The sequence below is a fragment of the Schistocerca piceifrons genome, chromosome 1 (assembly GCF_021461385.2).
Source record: "Schistocerca piceifrons isolate TAMUIC-IGC-003096 chromosome 1, iqSchPice1.1, whole genome shotgun sequence".
Classification (NCBI taxonomy): Eukaryota; Metazoa; Arthropoda; class Insecta; order Orthoptera; family Acrididae; genus Schistocerca; species Schistocerca piceifrons.
This window is the reverse complement of record NC_060138.1, coordinates 298,382,026-298,402,428: the sequence shown is the minus strand read 5'-3', so window position 1 is coordinate 298,402,428 and position 20,403 is coordinate 298,382,026. Positions and strand designations below refer to the sequence as shown.

At 41.1% G+C, this 20,403-nt stretch overlaps 2 protein-coding genes across 5 annotated transcripts in view; one reads left to right on the top strand and one right to left on the bottom strand.

Annotated features, from left to right (window-relative positions):
* The window catches only part of LOC124791288 (DNA helicase MCM8-like), a 159,986-nt gene extending 147,272 nt beyond the window's left edge, over positions 1 to 12,714 (bottom strand). Inside the window, exon 1 of the mRNA XM_047257848.1 lies at positions 12,441 to 12,714. Coding sequence (XP_047113804.1) covers positions 12,441 to 12,573 — 133 coding nt within the window. The 5' untranslated portion in view covers positions 12,574 to 12,714. The remainder of the gene's footprint in view (positions 1 to 12,440) is intronic.
* A 221-nt stretch (positions 12,715 to 12,935) lies between these two features.
* The window catches only part of LOC124793985 (RAB6A-GEF complex partner protein 2), a 106,629-nt gene continuing 99,161 nt past the window's right edge, over positions 12,936 to 20,403 (top strand). For 3 of the 4 annotated variants that reach the window (XM_047258064.1, XM_047258063.1, XM_047258062.1), the window contains exon 1: positions 12,936 to 13,208. In XM_047258064.1, the coding sequence (XP_047114020.1) occupies positions 13,087 to 13,208 (122 nt within the window). In that variant the 5' untranslated portion in view covers positions 12,936 to 13,086. The remainder of the gene's footprint in view (positions 13,209 to 20,403) is intronic. The other variant, XM_047258065.1, reaches the window with a different exon arrangement.

The following is a 20,403-nucleotide window of genomic DNA, read 5'->3' as shown; positions in this document are numbered from 1 at the left end:
TTAGATGATGATTCCAGCTCGACCATCTTCAATTTTGATTAAATTTGTACAGGATGTGCCTGAGGGCCCTACATGAACTTATGCAAAGTTTCAGGCTCACCTGTAACTTGGTTGAGGTGTCAGTGCCATTTCCGTGAAGACCACTTTTACAGAGACCGAAAAGTCGTGAAGAAATCGTCAAGTTTGGCATTCCACTGTTCCTAATGTAAAAGAGCTAGACTCTTGCTTCTAGGTATAGTGGTACAACTTTGTGTGCTCTACACACAAATGTTGCAAGTAGAGTTCAGAAAGCAATGCATTTGGCATGATCTCAGTTCAAAGTGGGCAACAAATCATGTCATGAGAAATCTGCCCCATAGTTTAATGAGGCATAAGTAGTGGAGAAAGCGCTATGGACCTGGTCTTTTGCCAAACTACTGTCTGTCTGGGTGTTGAGTATGTCACAAATTTTGGCCTGGCTTGTGTGTTTAATTACTGCGCTACCATCCTGAAAATTTGCTAAAAAACATGAATGTATCAAAATATACCCGTGTTCAAAGTCATGTATCTCAAAATGGACACCTATCAAATTACATTCATTAACAGCATTCAACAGAGCACATTTCATTCTATTAGAAAAACTTGTTTTCATTTTGGTGTCTCTTTGGGTAAAGTGCAAAAATGTCGCCTAAAATTTGGAATTTTGTCGATTAAGTCTTCATTATTTAAATATTCATTTTGCTGTTAATTCAGTGATTTTAAACCCATTTGTGAAAGGTTCATTGCTAAATTTAACCATTTAACTGCACTAGAGACTGCTACATAATTTTTGGGGAGCTGAATGCTTATTAATTTTATTTCTTTTCTTTATTTAGGACTCGACAATTTGAGTTTAGTGTCTGAAACATATCAGGTTGTTGCTAAAATGGAAGAACAAGATCAAGTTAATGTTTGCCGTTTTGTAAATACTGATTCCCCATGCCATTTAACGACATACAGTGCCTTAAAAGGACTGAAAGCTGTAAAGCAACTTTCCTGAGAAGAAACAGAATTACTTACTAGACGGAATGGTTTACACTCTACTGAAAATACTCAACTATGTTTCCACCATGAAGCTTTACTCCTAAAAAGATTTGAATTTTTGCAAAGATCATGCTGCAACCCATTTGGCAAGAAAAACCACACTGCACGAAAAAGCTTGCGGTCAATCAACATAAAAACAGCTAACCTACTAAAAAGGATAACCATGTCTGATATTAAACCAGGCCAAAAAATGTGCCCTTCCTGTCGAAAAGAATTTGATACACTGAAATATCCACAAATGGACATTACATATCAGTCAGATGAAGACGATGAGTCTAATGTTGGTCACAATTTGAACACAAGTTTAACATCTGTTGGAATATCACCATTAAAATTTCAACGACTTGGTGCAAGGGATACAAAAGGATATGCAAAGCGCTATATACATCAAGTTGAAGGTGCAATTATTAAGAAAATTGATCCCACTGAATTGGAGCAACCATCCACAAGCAAGCAATGCTTGACTTGTTCAGATTACATTGAGCTGATCCAAGAATTGAAAAAAAAAATTACAAATATCAAATAATAAGACGGTCTATCAAAAAGGCTATGGAAGAATTATGTGTTTCAGAAAGAATGGTGAGGAAGTCTAGAAAATTAAAAGCTGAACAGGGAATATTGGCACAGCCCAAAGGTAAATGTGGCAAAAAGCTTTCTGAGGATGTGAAGGCAAGAGTCATAGAACATTTTTTTATGATGAAGAGAGTAGTCAGATTTGTCCAGGAAAAAGGACTGCATTACTGTTCAGATAGATGGAGGAAAGGTTAAAAAACAGAAATACTTATTACTGAGCAACTCAAAAGAAATATCTGTAGCGTAACGCAATAAAAATAGACCCGAAATTGGAATTTCCAAATTTTGTGAATTAAGGCCAAAGTGGTGTGTGACTGTAGGCACAGCTGGTTCACATTCAGTTTGTCTCTGCACAATTCATCATAATGTTAAACTAATGTTGGTACATAGCCCAATAAAAGAAGATTACAAAATTTTACTGAGCAAAATTGTCTAATTTGGAAACAAAGGATTGCATGCTTCATCGCTGTGAAGTATGTCCACGAACAAAAGCTCTAAATGAATATTTGGAAAGTGTTTCTGCAGATATTGATCCTGAGGATAGAATTCAGTTCAAACAATGGACTCTCACTGATAGAGATACACTTGAAACCAGAGAAATGACAGTTGAAGAATTCATTGAACTATTAGTTACAAAACTGTTGGCCCTTTCTACTCACCACATCAGAGCAAGCATTTGCAGTTCACTAAAGAAGGTCTCAGACCAGGAGAATTGATTATATTAATGGATTTCGCAGGAAATTACTCCAAGACGCAGTGCAGGGATTTCATTGGGAAAATAGTCAAGCAACAATACATCCATTTGTCACTTACTACAAAGGTAATGAAGACCTAAAGAGTGTCAGCTACTGCATAATCAGTGATTGCCTCCGACATGACACAGTTGCAGTGCATGTGTTTTTAACGTACTTTATCAAATTCCTTAAGAGCATTTTTAAAGAAATTAAGCATATTCATTATTTTAGCGATGGTTCTGCAGCACCATACAAAAATTTTAAGAGCTTCCTAAATCATTGCCATCATCAGAAAGATTTTGGCATTACTGCAGCATGGAATTTTTTCGGAACAAGCCATGTGAAATCACCATGTGACGGAATTGGGGGCACAGTTAAGCATTTAGTAGCAAGAGCTAGCCTTCAATGCCCAACTGACAATCAAATCTTAACACCAACTGATCTGTTTGAATATTGCAAAAAAAAAATCGTGGCATTGAATTTATTTATATTAAAAATGAAATTATTAAAGATGCAAAAATTGATCAAGAGAAACATTTTGAGGATTGATGTACAGTGTCTGGTACAAGAGACCATCACCATTTTGTGCCAATTGATGAAAAGCGACTTAAGATTCACAGAGTATCAAATGATACATTGTCCTTTATAGCAAATGTTAACTGACATGCTAAAGTTGTTACTAAACATGTTGCATTAATGAACTACAGCATGGCCAGTATGTTGCTTGCATTTATGATGGAAAATGGTGGATAGGAAATATCTGTGAAGTATCATGTGAAGAAAAAGATGCCATGATTAATTTCATGCATCCTCATGGAGCTGCGCAATCATTTCATTGGCCTACTAGAAGAGACATAAGCTGGATCCCAGAATAACAGATAATTGCAGTCATACCAGCCCCAGGTGCTTCAATGATGGGGCGGCAATACACTTTGCCGCAAGCAATAGTTTTGGACATCAGCAAAAAATTTAAAACATTTAACGATTGAAGAATTCTGTATTATGGCTTGGGAACCACAGAGAGACCCAAAAAAGGCTTGGGAGCCTACTAGATACCCACATTCCGACTTGGGAACCTGCTAGATATTGGCATTCCAGCTTGGGAACCTCCTAGACATCCACTTTCAGGCTTGGGAACCTGCAGTAAAGAAACCCACCTGTGGCTGACCGTGCATGGCTATCAGGCGTGGCCCCTCTGTGGTGAGGTTACCAGTCTTAAGATTGGTAGTAGCATAGCCACCATGGACCAACGCAAGTATTTTCCGAATTACCAAAGACATCAATAGTTTGGGCGAATTTTTTTCACCTTACCAAAGAGACACCAAAATGAAAATAAGTTTTTCTAATAGAATGAAATGTGCTCTGTTGAATGGTGTTAATGAATGTAATTTGATAGGTGTCCATTTTGAGATACATGACTTTGAACACGGGTATATTTTGATACATTCATGTTTTTTAGCAAATTTTCAGGATGGTAGCGCAGTAATTAAACACACAAGCCAGGCCAAAATTTGTGACATACTCAACACCCAGACAGACAGTAGTTTGGCAAAAGACCAGGTCCATAGCACACTTTCTCCACTACTTATGCCTCGTTAAACCTTGGGGCAGATTTCTCATGGCCTGAATTGTTGCCAACTCTGAGCTGAGATCATGCCAAATGCATTGCTTTCTGAACTCTACTAGCAACATTTGTGTGTAGAGCACACAAAGTTGTACCACTATACCTAGAAGCAAGAGTCTAGCTCTTTTACATTAGGAACAGTGGAATGCCAAACTTGACGATTTCTTCACGACTTTTCGGTCTCTGTAAAAGTGGTCTTCACGGAAATGGCACTGACACCTCAACCAAGTTACAGGTGAGCCTGAAACTTTGCACAAGTTCATGTAGGGCCCTCAGGTACAGCCTGTACAAATTTAATCAAAATTGAAGATGGTCGAGCTGGGATCATCATCTAAACTAGGACACTTGACATGGAATGACCCTGCTTCTCGTTTTTAAGAAATTTCAGAATCTCAGTCAGCGATTGGAATGCAGGAGTAGCTTGATGCTGGTCCAATGAAAACATCAGAAATCTCTTAGTCATGTGAGGAGGGAGTTTGGTTTGGTTGCACCAATAATCACACCCATTTAGCAGTAGTTCATTTATTAACCTTAACACATACAAGGATCACAAAGAACTGACTTGTACAGGGTGGAACAGCCAAAGTTAATGCTTAAGAGTCCCAACATGAATGCATATCGATGTTGGTGTCTATTTCATCAGCGCCACATAGCTCCCCCCCCCCCCCCCTTGCAGTACGGAGTACTCTTCAAAGGCCGGGGCAGGGGGGGGGGGGGGTGACTATGACATCGGCAAGGGTGGTCCGCGGGAGCCGTACACGGTCAGCTCGACAGCGTCATTGGGGAGCTGTGTGGGTAGATGTCGTGAAGGAAGGTTCGGCCACCGAACCTGGGAGTCATTGAAGTGAGCCGGGCGTTGTACTGGGCATGCTGGTCGTCTGAGCGCCGGAAAACTCTGTAGAGGCCGGTATATGTAGGTTGGAGGGGAGCACGGACAATGTCATCTCTGAGCATGACGTACTCACAATTGTCCAGAGATTTCGGGACGTGAACCTTAGGGCAGAAATGGCTGGCAGACGAAGGGATTTGGAGGTTGATGAAGTGGCATCTGACACGGTCCACGAAGGAAGTTAAGTCAGACTGAGGGAGAGAAGCGGAAGGGCTCACAAGTTCGCCAGGGAGAACAATGTTCTGGCTGTATACAAACTCGGCTATTGTGCCTTTGAGGTCTTCCTTATAGATCGCACGAATGCCGAGTAGCACAAGGTGAAGGGCCTCTGTCCATAGAGAGTTGTGGCATCGAAGAGCCGTCTTGAAAGTGCGGTGCCAGCACTTGACTAGCCCATTACTTTGCGGGTGATATGCTGTGGTATGGATGCGCGGGATGCCACAAATGTTACAAATCCCGTTGAACAGGGCCGGCTCAAATTGTCCACCCTGGTCAGTCGTGATGATAGCTGAACATCCGAAACGCGATACCCATGACTCGACGAAAGATCGAGCAACAGTTTCTGCCGTAATATTGGGCGGGGGGGGGGGGGGGGGGGGGGGGGGCAGCCTCGACCCAGCGAGTTGTTTGGTCGATAGACGAGAGAACATAACGAAAGCCTTTAGAGGGGGAGAGAGGGCTGACAGTGTCAATATGAATATGCTGGAAACGTCCAGGAGTGATCGGAAAGGTGCCGAGGGGGAGGGGGGGGGGGGGTGAAGTGTACTTGTGTACTTTGCAGCGTTGGCACACGACGCAGGAGCGTGCCCATTGCTGGTAGTCCTTGTTGACATTTCTCCACACAACTCGCTCTGCTACGAGGCAGGCGGACGCACAAGCACCAGGGTGGGCTAAATTATGCAATGCGTTGAAGACAGCTCGACGGAGCGTGGTTGGGATGAGGAGGCGTAACGTGTCCATACTGTCGTCGCACCAGATCTCATCAGAAATGCCAGGAAAGGTGGTGCGGACGAAGTGTAGAGAATAAGTAGAGTCTGAAATCAGGTTTTGAGTTTCCTCGTCAGCGGGTTGGAGGTTAGGCAGTTCAGAGTGGTCTAACAACGAATGGACGGTGTCGACTCGTGAAAGGAAATCAGCAACTATATTGTCAACACCCTTTATGTGTGTGTGACATCGGTGATGAACTGAGATATGAAGTCCATGTATCTGAAGCGGCGAGTAGGCGGGACAGCTGGTGAGTTTGTGGTCCATTAAAAGATAGAAAGGGCGTCCCTCAACATCAGTTTTAAAATGCTTGATCGCTTCTTAGACCGTGAGCAATTCCCTGTCAAACATGGAATGTTTCCATTGTGCATTGGTGAGCTTGCACGAGAAGAACTGCAGAGGCGAAATTTGGCTGTCGATTGTCTCACTAAGGACAGCGCCGATGGCAGTATCGCTCGTGTCTGTGGCGATGAAAAGCTGCGCATTGGGATGAAGATGCGCGATGGTACTGGCCTCGCCAAGAAGATTTTTGAGGGCAGTGAAAGAGTCAGTCATAGCAGGGGCCCAGGGAACAGGCGGAGATCCAGAAGTGTTGGTGCTTGCCAAGGCATCCGTCAGTGGAGCCTGAACCTCCGCAGCCCGAGGTAGATGACGACGATAATAATTAACCGTCTCCAGAAAATGCCGGAGCTCTTTGAATGACGAAGGTTTGGGTAGGTTTAGTATTGTTTGTACTTTCTCAGGGGGCGGTGAAATGCCGTCGGTAGAGACCCGAAAACCGAGAAAAGTGACAGCGGGTTGATGTAGCTATAATTTATCCTGGTTGGTCATGATGCCTGCTGCTGCGAGAGTGTTCATAACAGTTTGCACATGTCGAATGTTGTCCTCGACAGAGGAGCGGAACACAAGAATGTCATCAAGACATGCAAAGAATTTTAGGTCGAATAGCACTTCGTTGATGAAGCGTTGCCACGTCTGGGTTGCATTTTTCAGACCGAAGGGCATGAATTGAAACTGAAATAACCCGATCGGGGTGGTGATTGCTGTCTTCTCGATGTCTTCAGGTGTCATGGGGATCTGGTGGTAGGCCCATTTGCAATCAATGACAGAGAACATGGCCGCACCTGCGAGGGAACTGGTAAAATCGGCAATGTTGGGTATGGGGTAGGTGTCCATAATTGTTCGTGCGTTTAGTCGACAGTAGTCTCCGCACATGTGCCAGGACCCATCTTTCTTGGGTGTCATATGTATGGGCATAGACCAGCTACTGGCAGATGGTTCAATGATGCCGGAGCTTAGTAGTTCAGAAATGCGATTTTTAAGGTCGGAGAGGCGCTCAGGACAAAGTCGATGTGGTTTACTGGAGATCGGGGGACCTGGCGTGAGGCGAAGCTTGTGAACCGTGCCGTTAGTGACGATGGAAATGTTGCTGGCAGCACGGGAGGTGGTTTGTTTACAATGTGTGGTGGACGGGGCAGGCGAGGCGTGGTCATGGTGTTCGGAGCCACTTGGCGGATCCAACGGGAGCCAAGGCGGCAAAGTGTGCCAGGAGTCAACGCGACAAGATGGCCGCCGGCCCGAAGCAGTCGCACCATGGTCGGGTGAGCTCATGAGCCGTTAGTGAGTCCATTGTCCGAGGATGCGGCCTGTGGCAGCACGGTCACGGGTGAAACGCTTGACGCGAGTGCACTGTTTGTGTTGTCAGTGGCGGTCGCACAGCGGCACGCAGGAGCCGAAGTTGCATAGTCTGAGGTGCTGTCCGCGAGGGGCAGGATACGAGCCGTCAGTTCGGGAACACGTGACACTCATCGCGCATGCGCACTTGTGTCCGACCGAGTGTCAAAGGTGCCGTGTTAGCAGGGTGTAGCCCTGCGAAACTGTCAGTACATGTTATGGCAGTCTTGATAGCACAGTTGCGATGGATAGCGGGTGGTAAACACACGGAGGGTCGATTGCTGGGACTGCAAGCAGATTCGGCGCACTTACTGACCTTGCTGTAGTGTCTGTAATTCCTTTGCTGCATCAGAGAGCTGGAGCTGTGTTTCGTGGAGCCAGAGGGAGAGCTCAAAGTATGGATGAGATAAGCCTGCTCCGATGTGTCACGGGGAGGTGCGAGGGGTGGGTGCTCGACGGAGCACAGGGGAATTGAGTCTTGGACATATGATGAAACACGGTGTTTCGCACTAGGTCTGGTGAAAGTTTGTGGTGTCGCAAGAAGTCAATGCCTAGTATAGGTTCGTCAATTCCGCACACTAAAAAAGTCCACTCAAGTTTGCATTTTCCGGAGAGTGAGATGACGTGGGAAGTTGAACACGAGCATTGTAGTTTAGTTGAATTCACAGCCTGCAGTGAAGTATGATGAGGGTGGATGTTCGACGTCACTAAGGACATAGGCAGCAGCGAAACTTCGGCGCTTGTGTCCACTAAAAAAAGGTATCCCGACAAAATGTCTTTAATGTAAAGTCATCTACAATTGTCCGGTTGTTCCCGGACAAAATGGAGCACTCGGGGGTGCCTGTCAGTTGTGCGCAGGAGGCGGCACCCGGACCTACCTGCGATTGGTGTTCGGGAAGTAGCAGGGTGGTCTTGCAGTTCCGTGCCGCCTCACCAAACCGTGTGTGGAAGTAACAGTACGGGTAGTGCGGTTGCATTTCCTGCGGAACGTTTGTTGCCAGTGGCGGTGGCTGAGGTTCGGTGGCTGCAGCAGGTTCAGTTGCAGGAGGGGGCGTGACCATGGGCAGAGCCGGTGATGTCCCAGTTGCTTGTTTACTGCTTCCCGGAGCGAGCGGAATGGTCGGCACAGTACAGCCCCGGTTGTGTCCGACCGAAGGACGATGAGCCTGAACCTGAGACTTGTCAGGTAGGCAGTGGCTGGCGAAATGGAGTAGTATGAATCGTATAGCTTGTCAGCAATTGTCATTCTTTGCTCGACAGGTTTGGGAGACTTTTGAGCTAGAGCAAAGCGGATGTGAGGAGATAGTTTATCTGACCACATGGCAAGGAGAGCCGTGTCAGAGAGTAGATCGGCACTGACCAGGGCACATAGCCGTCTCCAGAGCTGGGAAGGTTTGTTGTTGCCTAGTTGCTTGACGTGGAGCACTTGCCGTATTTCTGCCTTAGTTGAGCATGCAAGCCGACGTAGAACTGTCATTTTGGCTAGAGTGTACCGGGTAGATGAGTTCGGGACACCAACCAGGTCAGCAATCAAGTCCTCCTGGTCGTGCAGGTGGGTGATGAGGCACAGAAACCTGGTTGACTTGTCGAGTTTGTAATAGTCTAACACTTCGTCCACAATTTTGAACCAGGTTGTAGCTCTATCGGGATTAAATGGCGGCAGCATCGGTAAGTGTTGTAGAATGTTCGGAAGAACAGGCTGAATTGAGTTCGTCGGGGCACTGCCTAAATCGAGCTGTTGTTGCTGTAGTATTCCAGGAGAGTGTGCCTCCAGGGGATGTGGCAATAACGGCTGTTCAGTTGGCAGCGTGAAGGTGACACGTTATGGTTGAGCACGATCTGTCGCGACGCGGAAGGCCGAAGCAGGTGAGACACCGTAATGTGTCGATTGCCGTTGCGGAAGCTCAACACGTTGCGGGTGTGTTCGGATTGACGCGTCGCAGAAGACCGACGCGGATTAGGCACCAAGATGTGCCGAGAACGGTAGCCCAAGCTCGACTGGAGCCGGCGTGGGGGCGACAGGTGAGAAAAAGTTCGACGTATGACCAGAGCCGGGGCCACCTGTGTTGCAGGGAGGCTGCGGAGGTGTGGGCTGTCCAGAAGCACAGTGTGGGAAATTATGTCGAATGTGGGACAGAATGTGTGAATGTTCACTGTTCATAGTCACTCCACTCAAAACAGTGTGCGGATAAGGTGAATGTCGTGGCACAAAACACTGAGACGTAGCAGTGGGACGGAGGTGGAGGTCAGGTACAGATAACAAGTTATTGTTCCTGTTGCAAGCTGAAGTATCGAAGTAGGAAGGCATGTGCTGATGCTGAACTGAGGCCGGCGCAGGGCGTGGTCAGATACTAAGGCGATTGACCTGTGAACGAAGCAGTTCCAGCCACGTGGTAGGAATCCGCGTGGTACTGCACGGATTTCGACGTGGCAAATTGTTGTCCTGGCGGTAGTAAGTTGTCCGATGAAGCATTTGCAGAAATCGGCATTGGGCCCACACTGCACGGAGATCCGTAAGAAGTAACTGCACAGTCAATGAGGGAGGGCACATGTGGTGGGAACAAAGGTGTTTGATAGCCGGAGTCATGCGCACTCCTAATCTTCACTTATTGTTGTAGGCTCGAAAACGACTGGCGAAATCGGCAGAATCATCGAGTGAGAGGCATCGTGTTGCAGTCCTGGCGGGTGTACATCGCCCGCAGCACGATGCATGTCGATCACAAAATCCGGCGTTCGGTGCTGGGCTGCAGTCATTGTTCGAATGCTGTGTCAATGTAATACACGCGAAAATAACCGTCGCGGAGGTCGTGGACACAGTAAAACGGCGAAAACAGAAGACGTTACAACTCGGGGTCACCAGTGAGGAGGGTGTTCAGGTTGGTTGCACCAATAATCACACCCATTTAGCAATAGTTCGTTTATTAACCTTAACTCATACAAGGATCACAAAGAACTGACTTGAACATGCCGGAACAGCCAAAGTTAACGCTTAGAGTCCAAAGATGAATGAATATTGATGTTGGTGTCGATTTCATCAGTGCCACACATTCAATGAAAATAAGAGAGAGATGCTTTCATTAAAATCTTCATCTGTATCTTCTTTTCAGGTACCGACGAGAACAAGACCTGCTCTTGCCTAATAAAATTTTTTAGACTCTACTACACAAAGTCAAAATAAGTGGGTAATTTTCAGACAGGTAAGTTAACCGTAATTTACAGTAAACCTTGCTATCCTCACAGGAAACTGAATTTTTGTCAAGTTACTTTTATTTTATGTTAGATGAGCAATCTTTGTCATAATGATTAATCATCTGTCTTTATTCATAAAATCTCGCACAATATTGTATGCCGATGACAACTTTTCTACGTAAAAGCTCAGATTTAGCCACATTGAAAAAATTGAACAAAAATACTCTTGCTCAATCTTTATTATGGTTCAAAACGATTGGTTTCTTGCTAAATGAAAGTAAAACCAAGGAACTTTAGCTTGAAGGAGATCCCTAACCACCATAAATTAGAAACTGCAAAATTTTTCGGTCTTACTATTCACAATTTGATCTGGGAACTACATTCCAAAAATGTACCAGTTAGGCTTTCAAGAGTTAGGGGCCTATTTATTTAATTATAAATTTAAAAAGACAAGTTCCAGATAACTATGTAAGATCAGCATATTTTGCTCCCTTTCAAAGCATTATATAATATGGAATTTTATTGTGGGATAGTAGTAGTTACATAAATGACATTTTATTTTTGCAGAAGAAATTATTAAGATTAATTACTGATTCTGGTAAATCAGAACACTGTAAACCTTTGTTCGGTAAACTGCAATGTCTGACAGTAGTAAACCTATTCATTTATAATGTTATGTTGTTCATTAGAAACAATGTTTCAAAATTTGTATTGAGAAGTGATATTCATAGCTATAATACTAGAAATAGAACATGGGTATACATGCCACATCATAGACAATGTAAGTACAGAACTCCTAACCAGTCCTTGAACTAAGGATGTTTAACAGACTAAGAAAAAATTTTAAGGTATTGCCTGTAAATATTTTTAAAACGAAATTGTATACGCTACTAGTAAACAATCCTTTTTACACTGTTGAGAAATTTTTTGAACATGAAAGTACTGCTTTGCAACATGTAGTTTCAAATTTTATACATTTCAAGTAAACTAAAGTACACTGAGAAATGTACACTCTTGACTTTATCTACTGTTGTAACAAGCTGAATGACAATAAAATTTTATTATTGTTTTTATTTTTATTATTATTATACCTGGGTGTAACACTTTGTAGGTATATGAAATGGAATGATCACATTGGTTCTGTCATAGGTAAAGCACATGGTAGCCTTCAGTTTATTGGTAGAAAATTGGGTAAGTGCAATCAGTCTACTAAAGAGATTTGTAACCAGTCACTCGGGCTACCTATCTTAGAATACTGCCCAAGTGTGTGGGACCCGTAGCAAAAAGGGCTAACTGGGGATACTAAACGTATACAGAGAAGGGCAGCAGGAATAGTTACAGGTTTGTTTGATCCATCGGAGAGTGCTACAGAGATACTGAAGGGACCAGAATGGCAGTCTCTTGGCGACAAACGTAAGGTATCCAGGACAAATGTAAACTATCGAGAGAAAGTCTGTTAGCAAAGTTTCAAGAACCCGCTTTAAATGATTACTCTAGGGGTATACATCATATCGCTCACACAGGGATCGTTAGCATAAGATTAGAACCATTATTGCACGCAAAGAGGCATTTAAACAACCCTTCTTCCCCGCTCCATACGTGAGAGGTATAGTGGGACGTAGGAAGGGTGTGAATCTTTCTTAGAAATGGGAAATTAAAACTTGTGCACGTGTCTCCTATCTGTTAAAGATATGAACAGTGCATGACTTACCGCTGAATGTTGTTCTTCCTCTGTCTTGAGCCCGTCCTCTGCCATAAAAATTGGAATTTCTTGGATAAAAGCCCCGTCCTCTCCATCGCGGTTTCCAGTTGCCCCTGCTACCACCTGGTCGCGATGTATCCATGACCACATTAGTAAACTTATTCGTAGGTTAAAACACTTTTTTCATTTATAGTTTGTCTCAAGAAATGTCTAAATGTTGGAACCGTAATGTATAATAGAACCTACAAAATATCTACTTCGTAAACATCCTACACCTCATGTCATAAAGCGCGCTAAATAGAAAAACAACAGACAGTCGCTAAAGCAAAAATCTGCGTGTCGTTGCTAATTGTATCAGAAAACCTGTTGTTGAAATCCCAATGCAAGATAGTAAAGTGTATTCTGACTAGTGGTTTAATTTTCTTTCCTTACTCTTGTTTTGACAGTCATATAAGCAGTTTTCAAATTGCGACTGTCAACATCACAATCTTTAACTGGTACCAATAGGATCTCTGAAACGGGGATACTGTCACACAACGTTGTCGCCTAGATGTAAACAATGTCTTGACGTACAGTGTCATTACTGTGTAGTGTTTGTAACAGTAACTTTTAAATGTAGTTGGAGTGTGCTTGTCAGGTGTGTGAGAAGCTAACGATGATAGACGTTACAGCAAAATTAGTGAGAGGGCCTGTTTACTTGGCTGGAGAAGCCGTGGAATGTTATATTACTTTTTCAAGCCCCCTGCCAGCGTCACATGTAAGATCTCAAAGCAACAGGTAAGATTGTTAAGGAAAGGAGGGAGGAGTGAAAAAAGACCTTATTGAAGACTATGCCTCGCAACAAAATAAAACGCCTGCAGTGCATCCAGGCAACGGCGAGGACCCAGGCCATCAGAAAATAGTATTTGGGGATAGGGGCCTACACATATAACAGAAGTTAAAGGGAAAAAATCGTGTTGTTGATGTATAAAATAACCACACCCAGCAATATTTTGCAGCAAAAGTAACAGCTGGATTTGGTATCATGAATATTAGCAGGAAAAAGCCCGACCCCCTGAACAAGCATCTAGGCCTATATCCCTCTTGCTCTAAAGATCCCTTATGCAGGAGAACCTTCAGGGACGTGGATCTATTGGAGGTAGCCGTTATGAAAACAGAATCAAGCCATAAAAACTTAAATGTACTATTAATTAACAGTCTATCTCCATTTATCCTAATAACAGCTAAATATAACAATGTAAATTAAAAAGAAATGTACTAATTTGAAAAGGAACTACTGCTTCCTCCATTATCTTAAATAGTGGGGTTGCTACTTTTTATATCCTATTTGGAGCCTAGTATTTACTTGATTTTTGTACTTTTCATAGAAAATAATTACGTACAAGTCTATGAAGACTGAGTCTTGTTTATAATTTATAGTTGCAGCACTGCTTTGCAACATACATTTAATATAACTCTTACTTCAGATGTATTGTAAATATAAAAAACTGACTCATTTCATGTGCTTCCAAACCCCATACAACTGGATCCATGAAGCATGAAATAAAATCAATATCGATTAACATTACTGCTTGCTATGTAATTTATAGAAGAACTTTTCAGTCCATGAATCTATTTAGACAATTTGTTGAGAGAATTCGGGACTAGTGTAGCAGGGGATACAACCCGTCGGCTTTGGACATTGACGTCACAAGTCGCCAATCGAGAAGCGATTCTTCTTAGTGTTGTAGCTCCCTTCAGTGGCTGATAAGTGTTTTTTGGCTTTTTAAAAAAAAATCTCACGAGATAGAATAAACAGATCCACTTTATTAAGCAATCAGTAAAAAAACGAAACTGAAACATAACGGCAAAAGCGAAAATGGTAAACTGCTATCTGGCGACTTGTGACGTCATTGTCCAAAGCCGACGGGTTGTATCCCCTGCTACACTAGATCCAAGAATTCAGTATATTCAAATAATCAAATTGAGATGAGAAATAGCTCTGACAGAAATAACACCCAGTCAACTCATTGGCCACCATATTCAGTGATTGTTTACTTATTGCAGCAGCAATCATTCATACCCGCCAGTAACCAAAGAGAGTTGCGTTAGATTTACTTGTACAAGCATTACCAACAGACGTTAGATTTAAAAATAAAACTTCAAAGGAGATTATGAAATTCATCAGCTCAGCAAAGCTATTTATGATGATTTTTCCATGTGAATTGTAAAAACTGCACTTGAGCTACATTTGTAATCAATCAATGACTGGGGTATATTCCCCAAAAGACTTAAATTAAAGTAGTAGTAACACCCACTTGCAAAATTGTAGATAAGCAGATCACCTCTAATTTCACCTATTTCAGTTCTTGCAGGCTTGTTACAGTACTGATATTTATATCATCAGAACTTGTTATTGCCTCTTAGTTCAGTTTTCATAAAGACCTCAAGTGATAGAGTTAGAACAAGAAACATTGTTCTTGAATTATGTGAGCTTGTTAAAATCTTTATATGAATCACTAAATTGTACGTGCAAACTAAAGTGTTAAGGCATGATGGGATCACTCTAGCTTGGATAAGTCTTATTTTCATGATAAGTGAAGAAGGACCTCACTGACAGACTGTGCATGGCATAATCTTGAGGAGAACTTTATCTAGCAGTGATTTTCCAATGGATCATGATGCTCTCAATGTATAGTTGAGGTTGCAGTTCAAATTGCTGGTCACAATCATAATAAGCATAACATTTTTTTGTCACAAAGCCCTATAGAAGATCACAACGCCCTGCATGTGACATACAAATACTAAGTATGTGATATTTACTTCCCAGTTTAAATGCTGGACTCCATTTATTGTGTGATAAGTAATTATTCATTTCATTACAATTTTCAAATAATTTATGTTGATGTATAGGAGACATGTCAAATTTTACAATAAGAACATTTTAAAGAGAAATATGGAAGTTTATGTTATTTTATATACATATTTGAGATACAGCTACACAAATACTTATGGGTCATTCCACATCAAAGGGACCAATATTAAAATGTGTCCCCACTCGGCCCTCTCCAAATCTAACGAAATTTGGTGTGCAAGTTCTATATGGCATTAAATGACCGTATACCAAATTTCAGTCCAGTATCTTCAGCGTTTGAATTTTTAGGGGCTTTTAAAGAGAGGCTACTCATCTTCGCATCACATACAAAGGTGCACATGTGCCAAGTTTGCTCAGCTTTTTAAAAAGTTCTAGAAAACATTTCGCCATTTGCTTTAATATACATAGACAATGTTTTATGCTGAATCACACTATGGCAAAAATTAGGGATTTAGCCACTCATAAGTATAGATAAAAGCCTATAAAGTGGCTAAAAAATTCATCGCACAATTCTGAGAGCCAAGGTTTGACTGACCACTGCTACTTTTCATATAAACCCATCACACCAAAACTTCAGAAGGTTATTTCTGCCTATGATGTCTATATGTGGATCAAATTCAATTAACATTGAATGCCTAGATGAAAAAATATATGTATCTGCAAAGTTGGCCAAAATTTTCTACGTGCAAATTTTAGGGTATTTTTGGGGGGCAATAAGTCAACTGTGCCTTGTTCAATCCTTTTTTTCTTGCCACAGCTGGAAAGAGCATGCCTTAAGCTTTCAAAGGTATATTGTGTAATTTCTAGATCTTGCACATTGAAGAGTAAGAATAACTATTGCTAGTAGGGAAAATGGATTATTGATAAATACAAAAAATTAATAAAATTTGAAGTTGTAAGTCAAAAATGTGTAATTGTTTTGTCTTTTAATAGATTTGCCTGTGGTTTAGGGAATGTGACTATGCTAATAAGAAGTGTTTTTGCATTATTTTACAGTATAGAATATAAATATAATAACACTTAACAAAATGCTCTTAAGATTATAAAATCTAGATCATAATGGAACATTATGTTGCTTTATAATGTTTTAACCGTACAATGTATGCTGACGCATATATGCGTTGTCACTCAGTTTCCATCGGCATTATAAAGCAGTAATAGTTTTTTAAGGCTCTATCCTTACAGCAGTGGTATATTGCTGAATCACCTCTTTCAATTGTTGCTTTCAGTATTGCCACTTTTCATAGTGTTGGTCTTCTGGCGGTGTAATCTTTGGTGTTGACATTGTCCAATCTTAGTGTTCAGTAATGCGTGTTTGAATAATCGATAATCATTGTTGTAGCTGAAGGTAGCCAAATATTGACTTCATACAATTTGTCCAAATTCTGTGATGATGATAGTATTCCAGACATATGCTTTGAAATGCAAATTTGTATATTTTAAGTACAAACAAGCCTGATCCACTACGCTTCAAACCAGAATATGCATGAGCTTTCAAACTTGCTGGTCATTGCACCCTGTTACTTTGGTGAATCAGACAGAGCTGATTGTCATAAGTAATCACCTTTTTATTGTGAAAAAAATCAACTACAGCAAGTTAAGGAAATGTTACCAGTGGACAAGGAGCTTCTACAGTGTAGGTCTAGGCTTGATTTTACGGAAGATGTCCATATTTGTCCATACCATAATGCCTTGTTGATGACAAAATTTCAGTTACTAGAGAAGACTTGCTGCAACCCACTTGGTAAAGAAAAACATCTAATGAAGAAGGCTTTAACACCAGTAACCATTGCAATGTCTGAAAGATTGAAGTTACTGACTAATGAAATTTTTAAACCTGGTTGGAAAATTTGTACCAAATGCAGTCATGAAGTGGCCCAAAAAGAATCATCCCACCAGAATAAGCCAGAATCACCGTCCACTGAAGACATAGATGTTGTTGATGCTTGCTTTACTGCTTAATACTTCATTATCATAAATTGGAGAGTCACCATTAAAACTTCAACAGATCAGCAAAAGGGATTCAATGGGCCACACAAAGTGCAAAGTTCCGTAAGCCCAAGGCAGCATTACTAAGGTAATTGCCACAACTGCTGGTGTGAGTTGCTCAACTGCAAAAGGAAGAGTGCCAAAAATCTAAAGACATGGACATTTTAATGGAAGAATTTAAGATTAAGCTTCAGACTTCAGGCAATTGCAGTAAAATTCAAATTTTGACCCTGGCCCCAAGTAGCTGGACTATTAAGAAAAGGCTAAAGAATTTGCTGTTTCAACTAAGATGATGAAGAAGGCTAGGAAAGTAAAGATGGAAGATGGATTTTGGCTACACCTGCAAACGGAAAAGGGGAAAAAGCTCAGTATTGAAGTAAAACAAAATGTCCTCACCTTTTTGAAGATGTGTTTTCTCGTTTATGTCCTTGCATAAAGGATTGTGTTGCAGTGAGAATAAACGGGGACAAGATTAACAAGCAGAAACGCCTACTTCTTTCTAACCTGAAAGAAATGTTCATTGCTTATTGTAAGCAATATGGAAATCAACTAAGATTCTCTATTTTTGTGAGCTCAAGCCGAAATGGTGTACTGCAGTTGGTGCTTCTGGATCACATTCAGTATGTGTATGTGCAATTCATCAAAATGTCAACTTAATGTTGGCTTCAGCAACATCCATCCAAGATGACAACAAAAACTTGAAGAAATAAACTGTATGCAGTTTGGAATCAAAAAACGGTATGCTGCAATGCTCGGAGAAATGTCCAGGAAAAATGCAGCTAGAGGCTTTTCTTGAAGATGCTTTTAAAGATGATGACTCTGAAGAAACAATGGAATATAAGCAATGGTCCTTACTGACAGAGGCACATTAGAGACATGTCAGAGAACTATTGAAGATTTGATTGAGGCACTGATTTTGAAAACTACCAGTTTAAGATGGAATCACTTTGTGTCAAAATTATTATTTATTTGTTGTTCAAGATGCTGTGCAAGGATTTCATTGTGAGAATATTTGGGCCACATTCCATCCATTTGTTGTCTATTTTGGTGGCAAAGAATGTCAGTATTAGCATTTGTATGATCATCAACTGTCTCCGTCATTGCTGTTCATGCCTTTCAAATAAAGTTAATAGTGTATTTAAAGACAAAGATTGAAAACGTTAAGAACATTTATTACTTTATGATGGTTCATCTGCTCAGTATAAGAATTTAAAAAATGTCACCAATATATGTCTGTACAGAAAGGATTTTGGCATCACAACCAAACGGAATTTTTTTTTGAACAAGCCATGGTAAATTGCTTTGTGATGGCACTGGAGGAACAGCAACCTGCCCTAGTCTTCAGATCCCCTTAGATAACCAAATATTAACTCCATACAATTTGTCCAAATTCTGTGATGATAGTATTCCAGGCATAAAGTATTTTTTTATGTACCAGAAGAAGAGATTGAAAAAAAAAAAATCAGCCTTATCAAGGAACAAGGCTGCCATGGGACATACAATATCTGGAACAAAAGAAAATTGTCAATTTAAGCAAATTAATTGTAATCAGCTCAGAGCAAGCAGAGTTTCCAGTGAGCTACAGCATTCACAGGTCATGCCTTCGAAGCAGATGAAGAAATTCCAACAATCTCAATTGCAAGTTTACAACCAGGACAATATGTTGCATGTATATATGACAGTTTTTGGTGGGTAGGAAACGTGTGTGAAGTTTCACATAAACAGCAAAATGTCCTCATCAGCTTCATGCACCACCTATGGTTCTGCTCATTCCCTCCACTGGCCAACTGCTAAAGACACCTGCTGGATTCCTGAGCAACATATTTTCATGACTTTAGAAGCACCACCACCACCATCATCATCATCAGGAAGACAATACAGTTATCCACAATCTGTCCTTGACAAAATTGTAGAACTGTTTACACAAAAGTGGTCCTGACTATAGTATTTCAGTTTTGCAAATTTGCTGTGTTGTGTATTATATTGTTTTTATGGTATGTGTTAAATTAATGTTTGAAACTGATTTATATACTGGAATAAAAAAAAATTAATTACGGGACTTAATGAGCAAAATGTTTCACTTTTCTATCTTCTTAAAGTGCTAAAATAATAACGCTCTTTCCAGCTCTGGCAAGAAAAAAAGGATTGAACGAGACACAGTTGAGATACTGTCCCCCCAAAGATACCCTAAAATTTGCACGTAGAAAATTTTGGCCAACATTGCAAATGCATAACTTTTCATCTAGGCATCCAATGTTAATTAAATTTGATCCACATATAGACATCACAGGGAGGAATAACTCTCTGAAGTTTTGGTGTGATTGGTTCATACGAAAACTAGCAGTGGTCGGTCAAACCTTGGCTCTCAGAATACCGAGACAAATTTTTTAGCCACTTTAGAGGCCTGTATCTACATTTAGGTGTGGCTAAATCCCTAATTTTTGCCATGGTGTGATTCAGCATATAAAGTTGTCTATATTTATTAAAGCAAATCACGAAATGTTTTCTTGAACTTCTAAAAAAGCCGAGCTAACTTGGCACATTTGCACCTTTGTATGTGATGTGAAGATGAGTAGTCTCTCTTTAAAAGCCCCTAAAACTTCAATCACTGAAGATACTGGACTGAAATTTGGTATATGACCATCCAGGACCATGTAGAACCTTCACACCAAATTGCATTAGATTTGGAGATGGTCGAGTAGAGACCCCTGGTCCCCTTCATATGGAATTGACCCTTATTATAGTTTTCAGTACATAAAAAAATGTGGGTATGTATAATACTCGTGTTCAAACTGTGAAACTGCCTCAGTTATGTTATGTGGTTTATTCATCTCATTACATACAATTTTCAAATCATTTGATTTGATGTACAGGAGACATGTCAAGGTTTACAAAAGAAACTTTTTTCACTTTTTTTAAGAGAAATGCAAAAGTTTACATTATATTTTACATTTCTAAGTTACAGCTACACATGTACATAAAATAATAAATGTATTACAATCCCTGTGTTCAGATTGTGAAGCTGTCCTCATCGACAGAATAATAACACTTTCCCACCAGGAGAGTAAAGAGCAATATTTTCAGTGAACCAATCTCCATTTTAAAAATATTACTGCCTTTTATTTTATT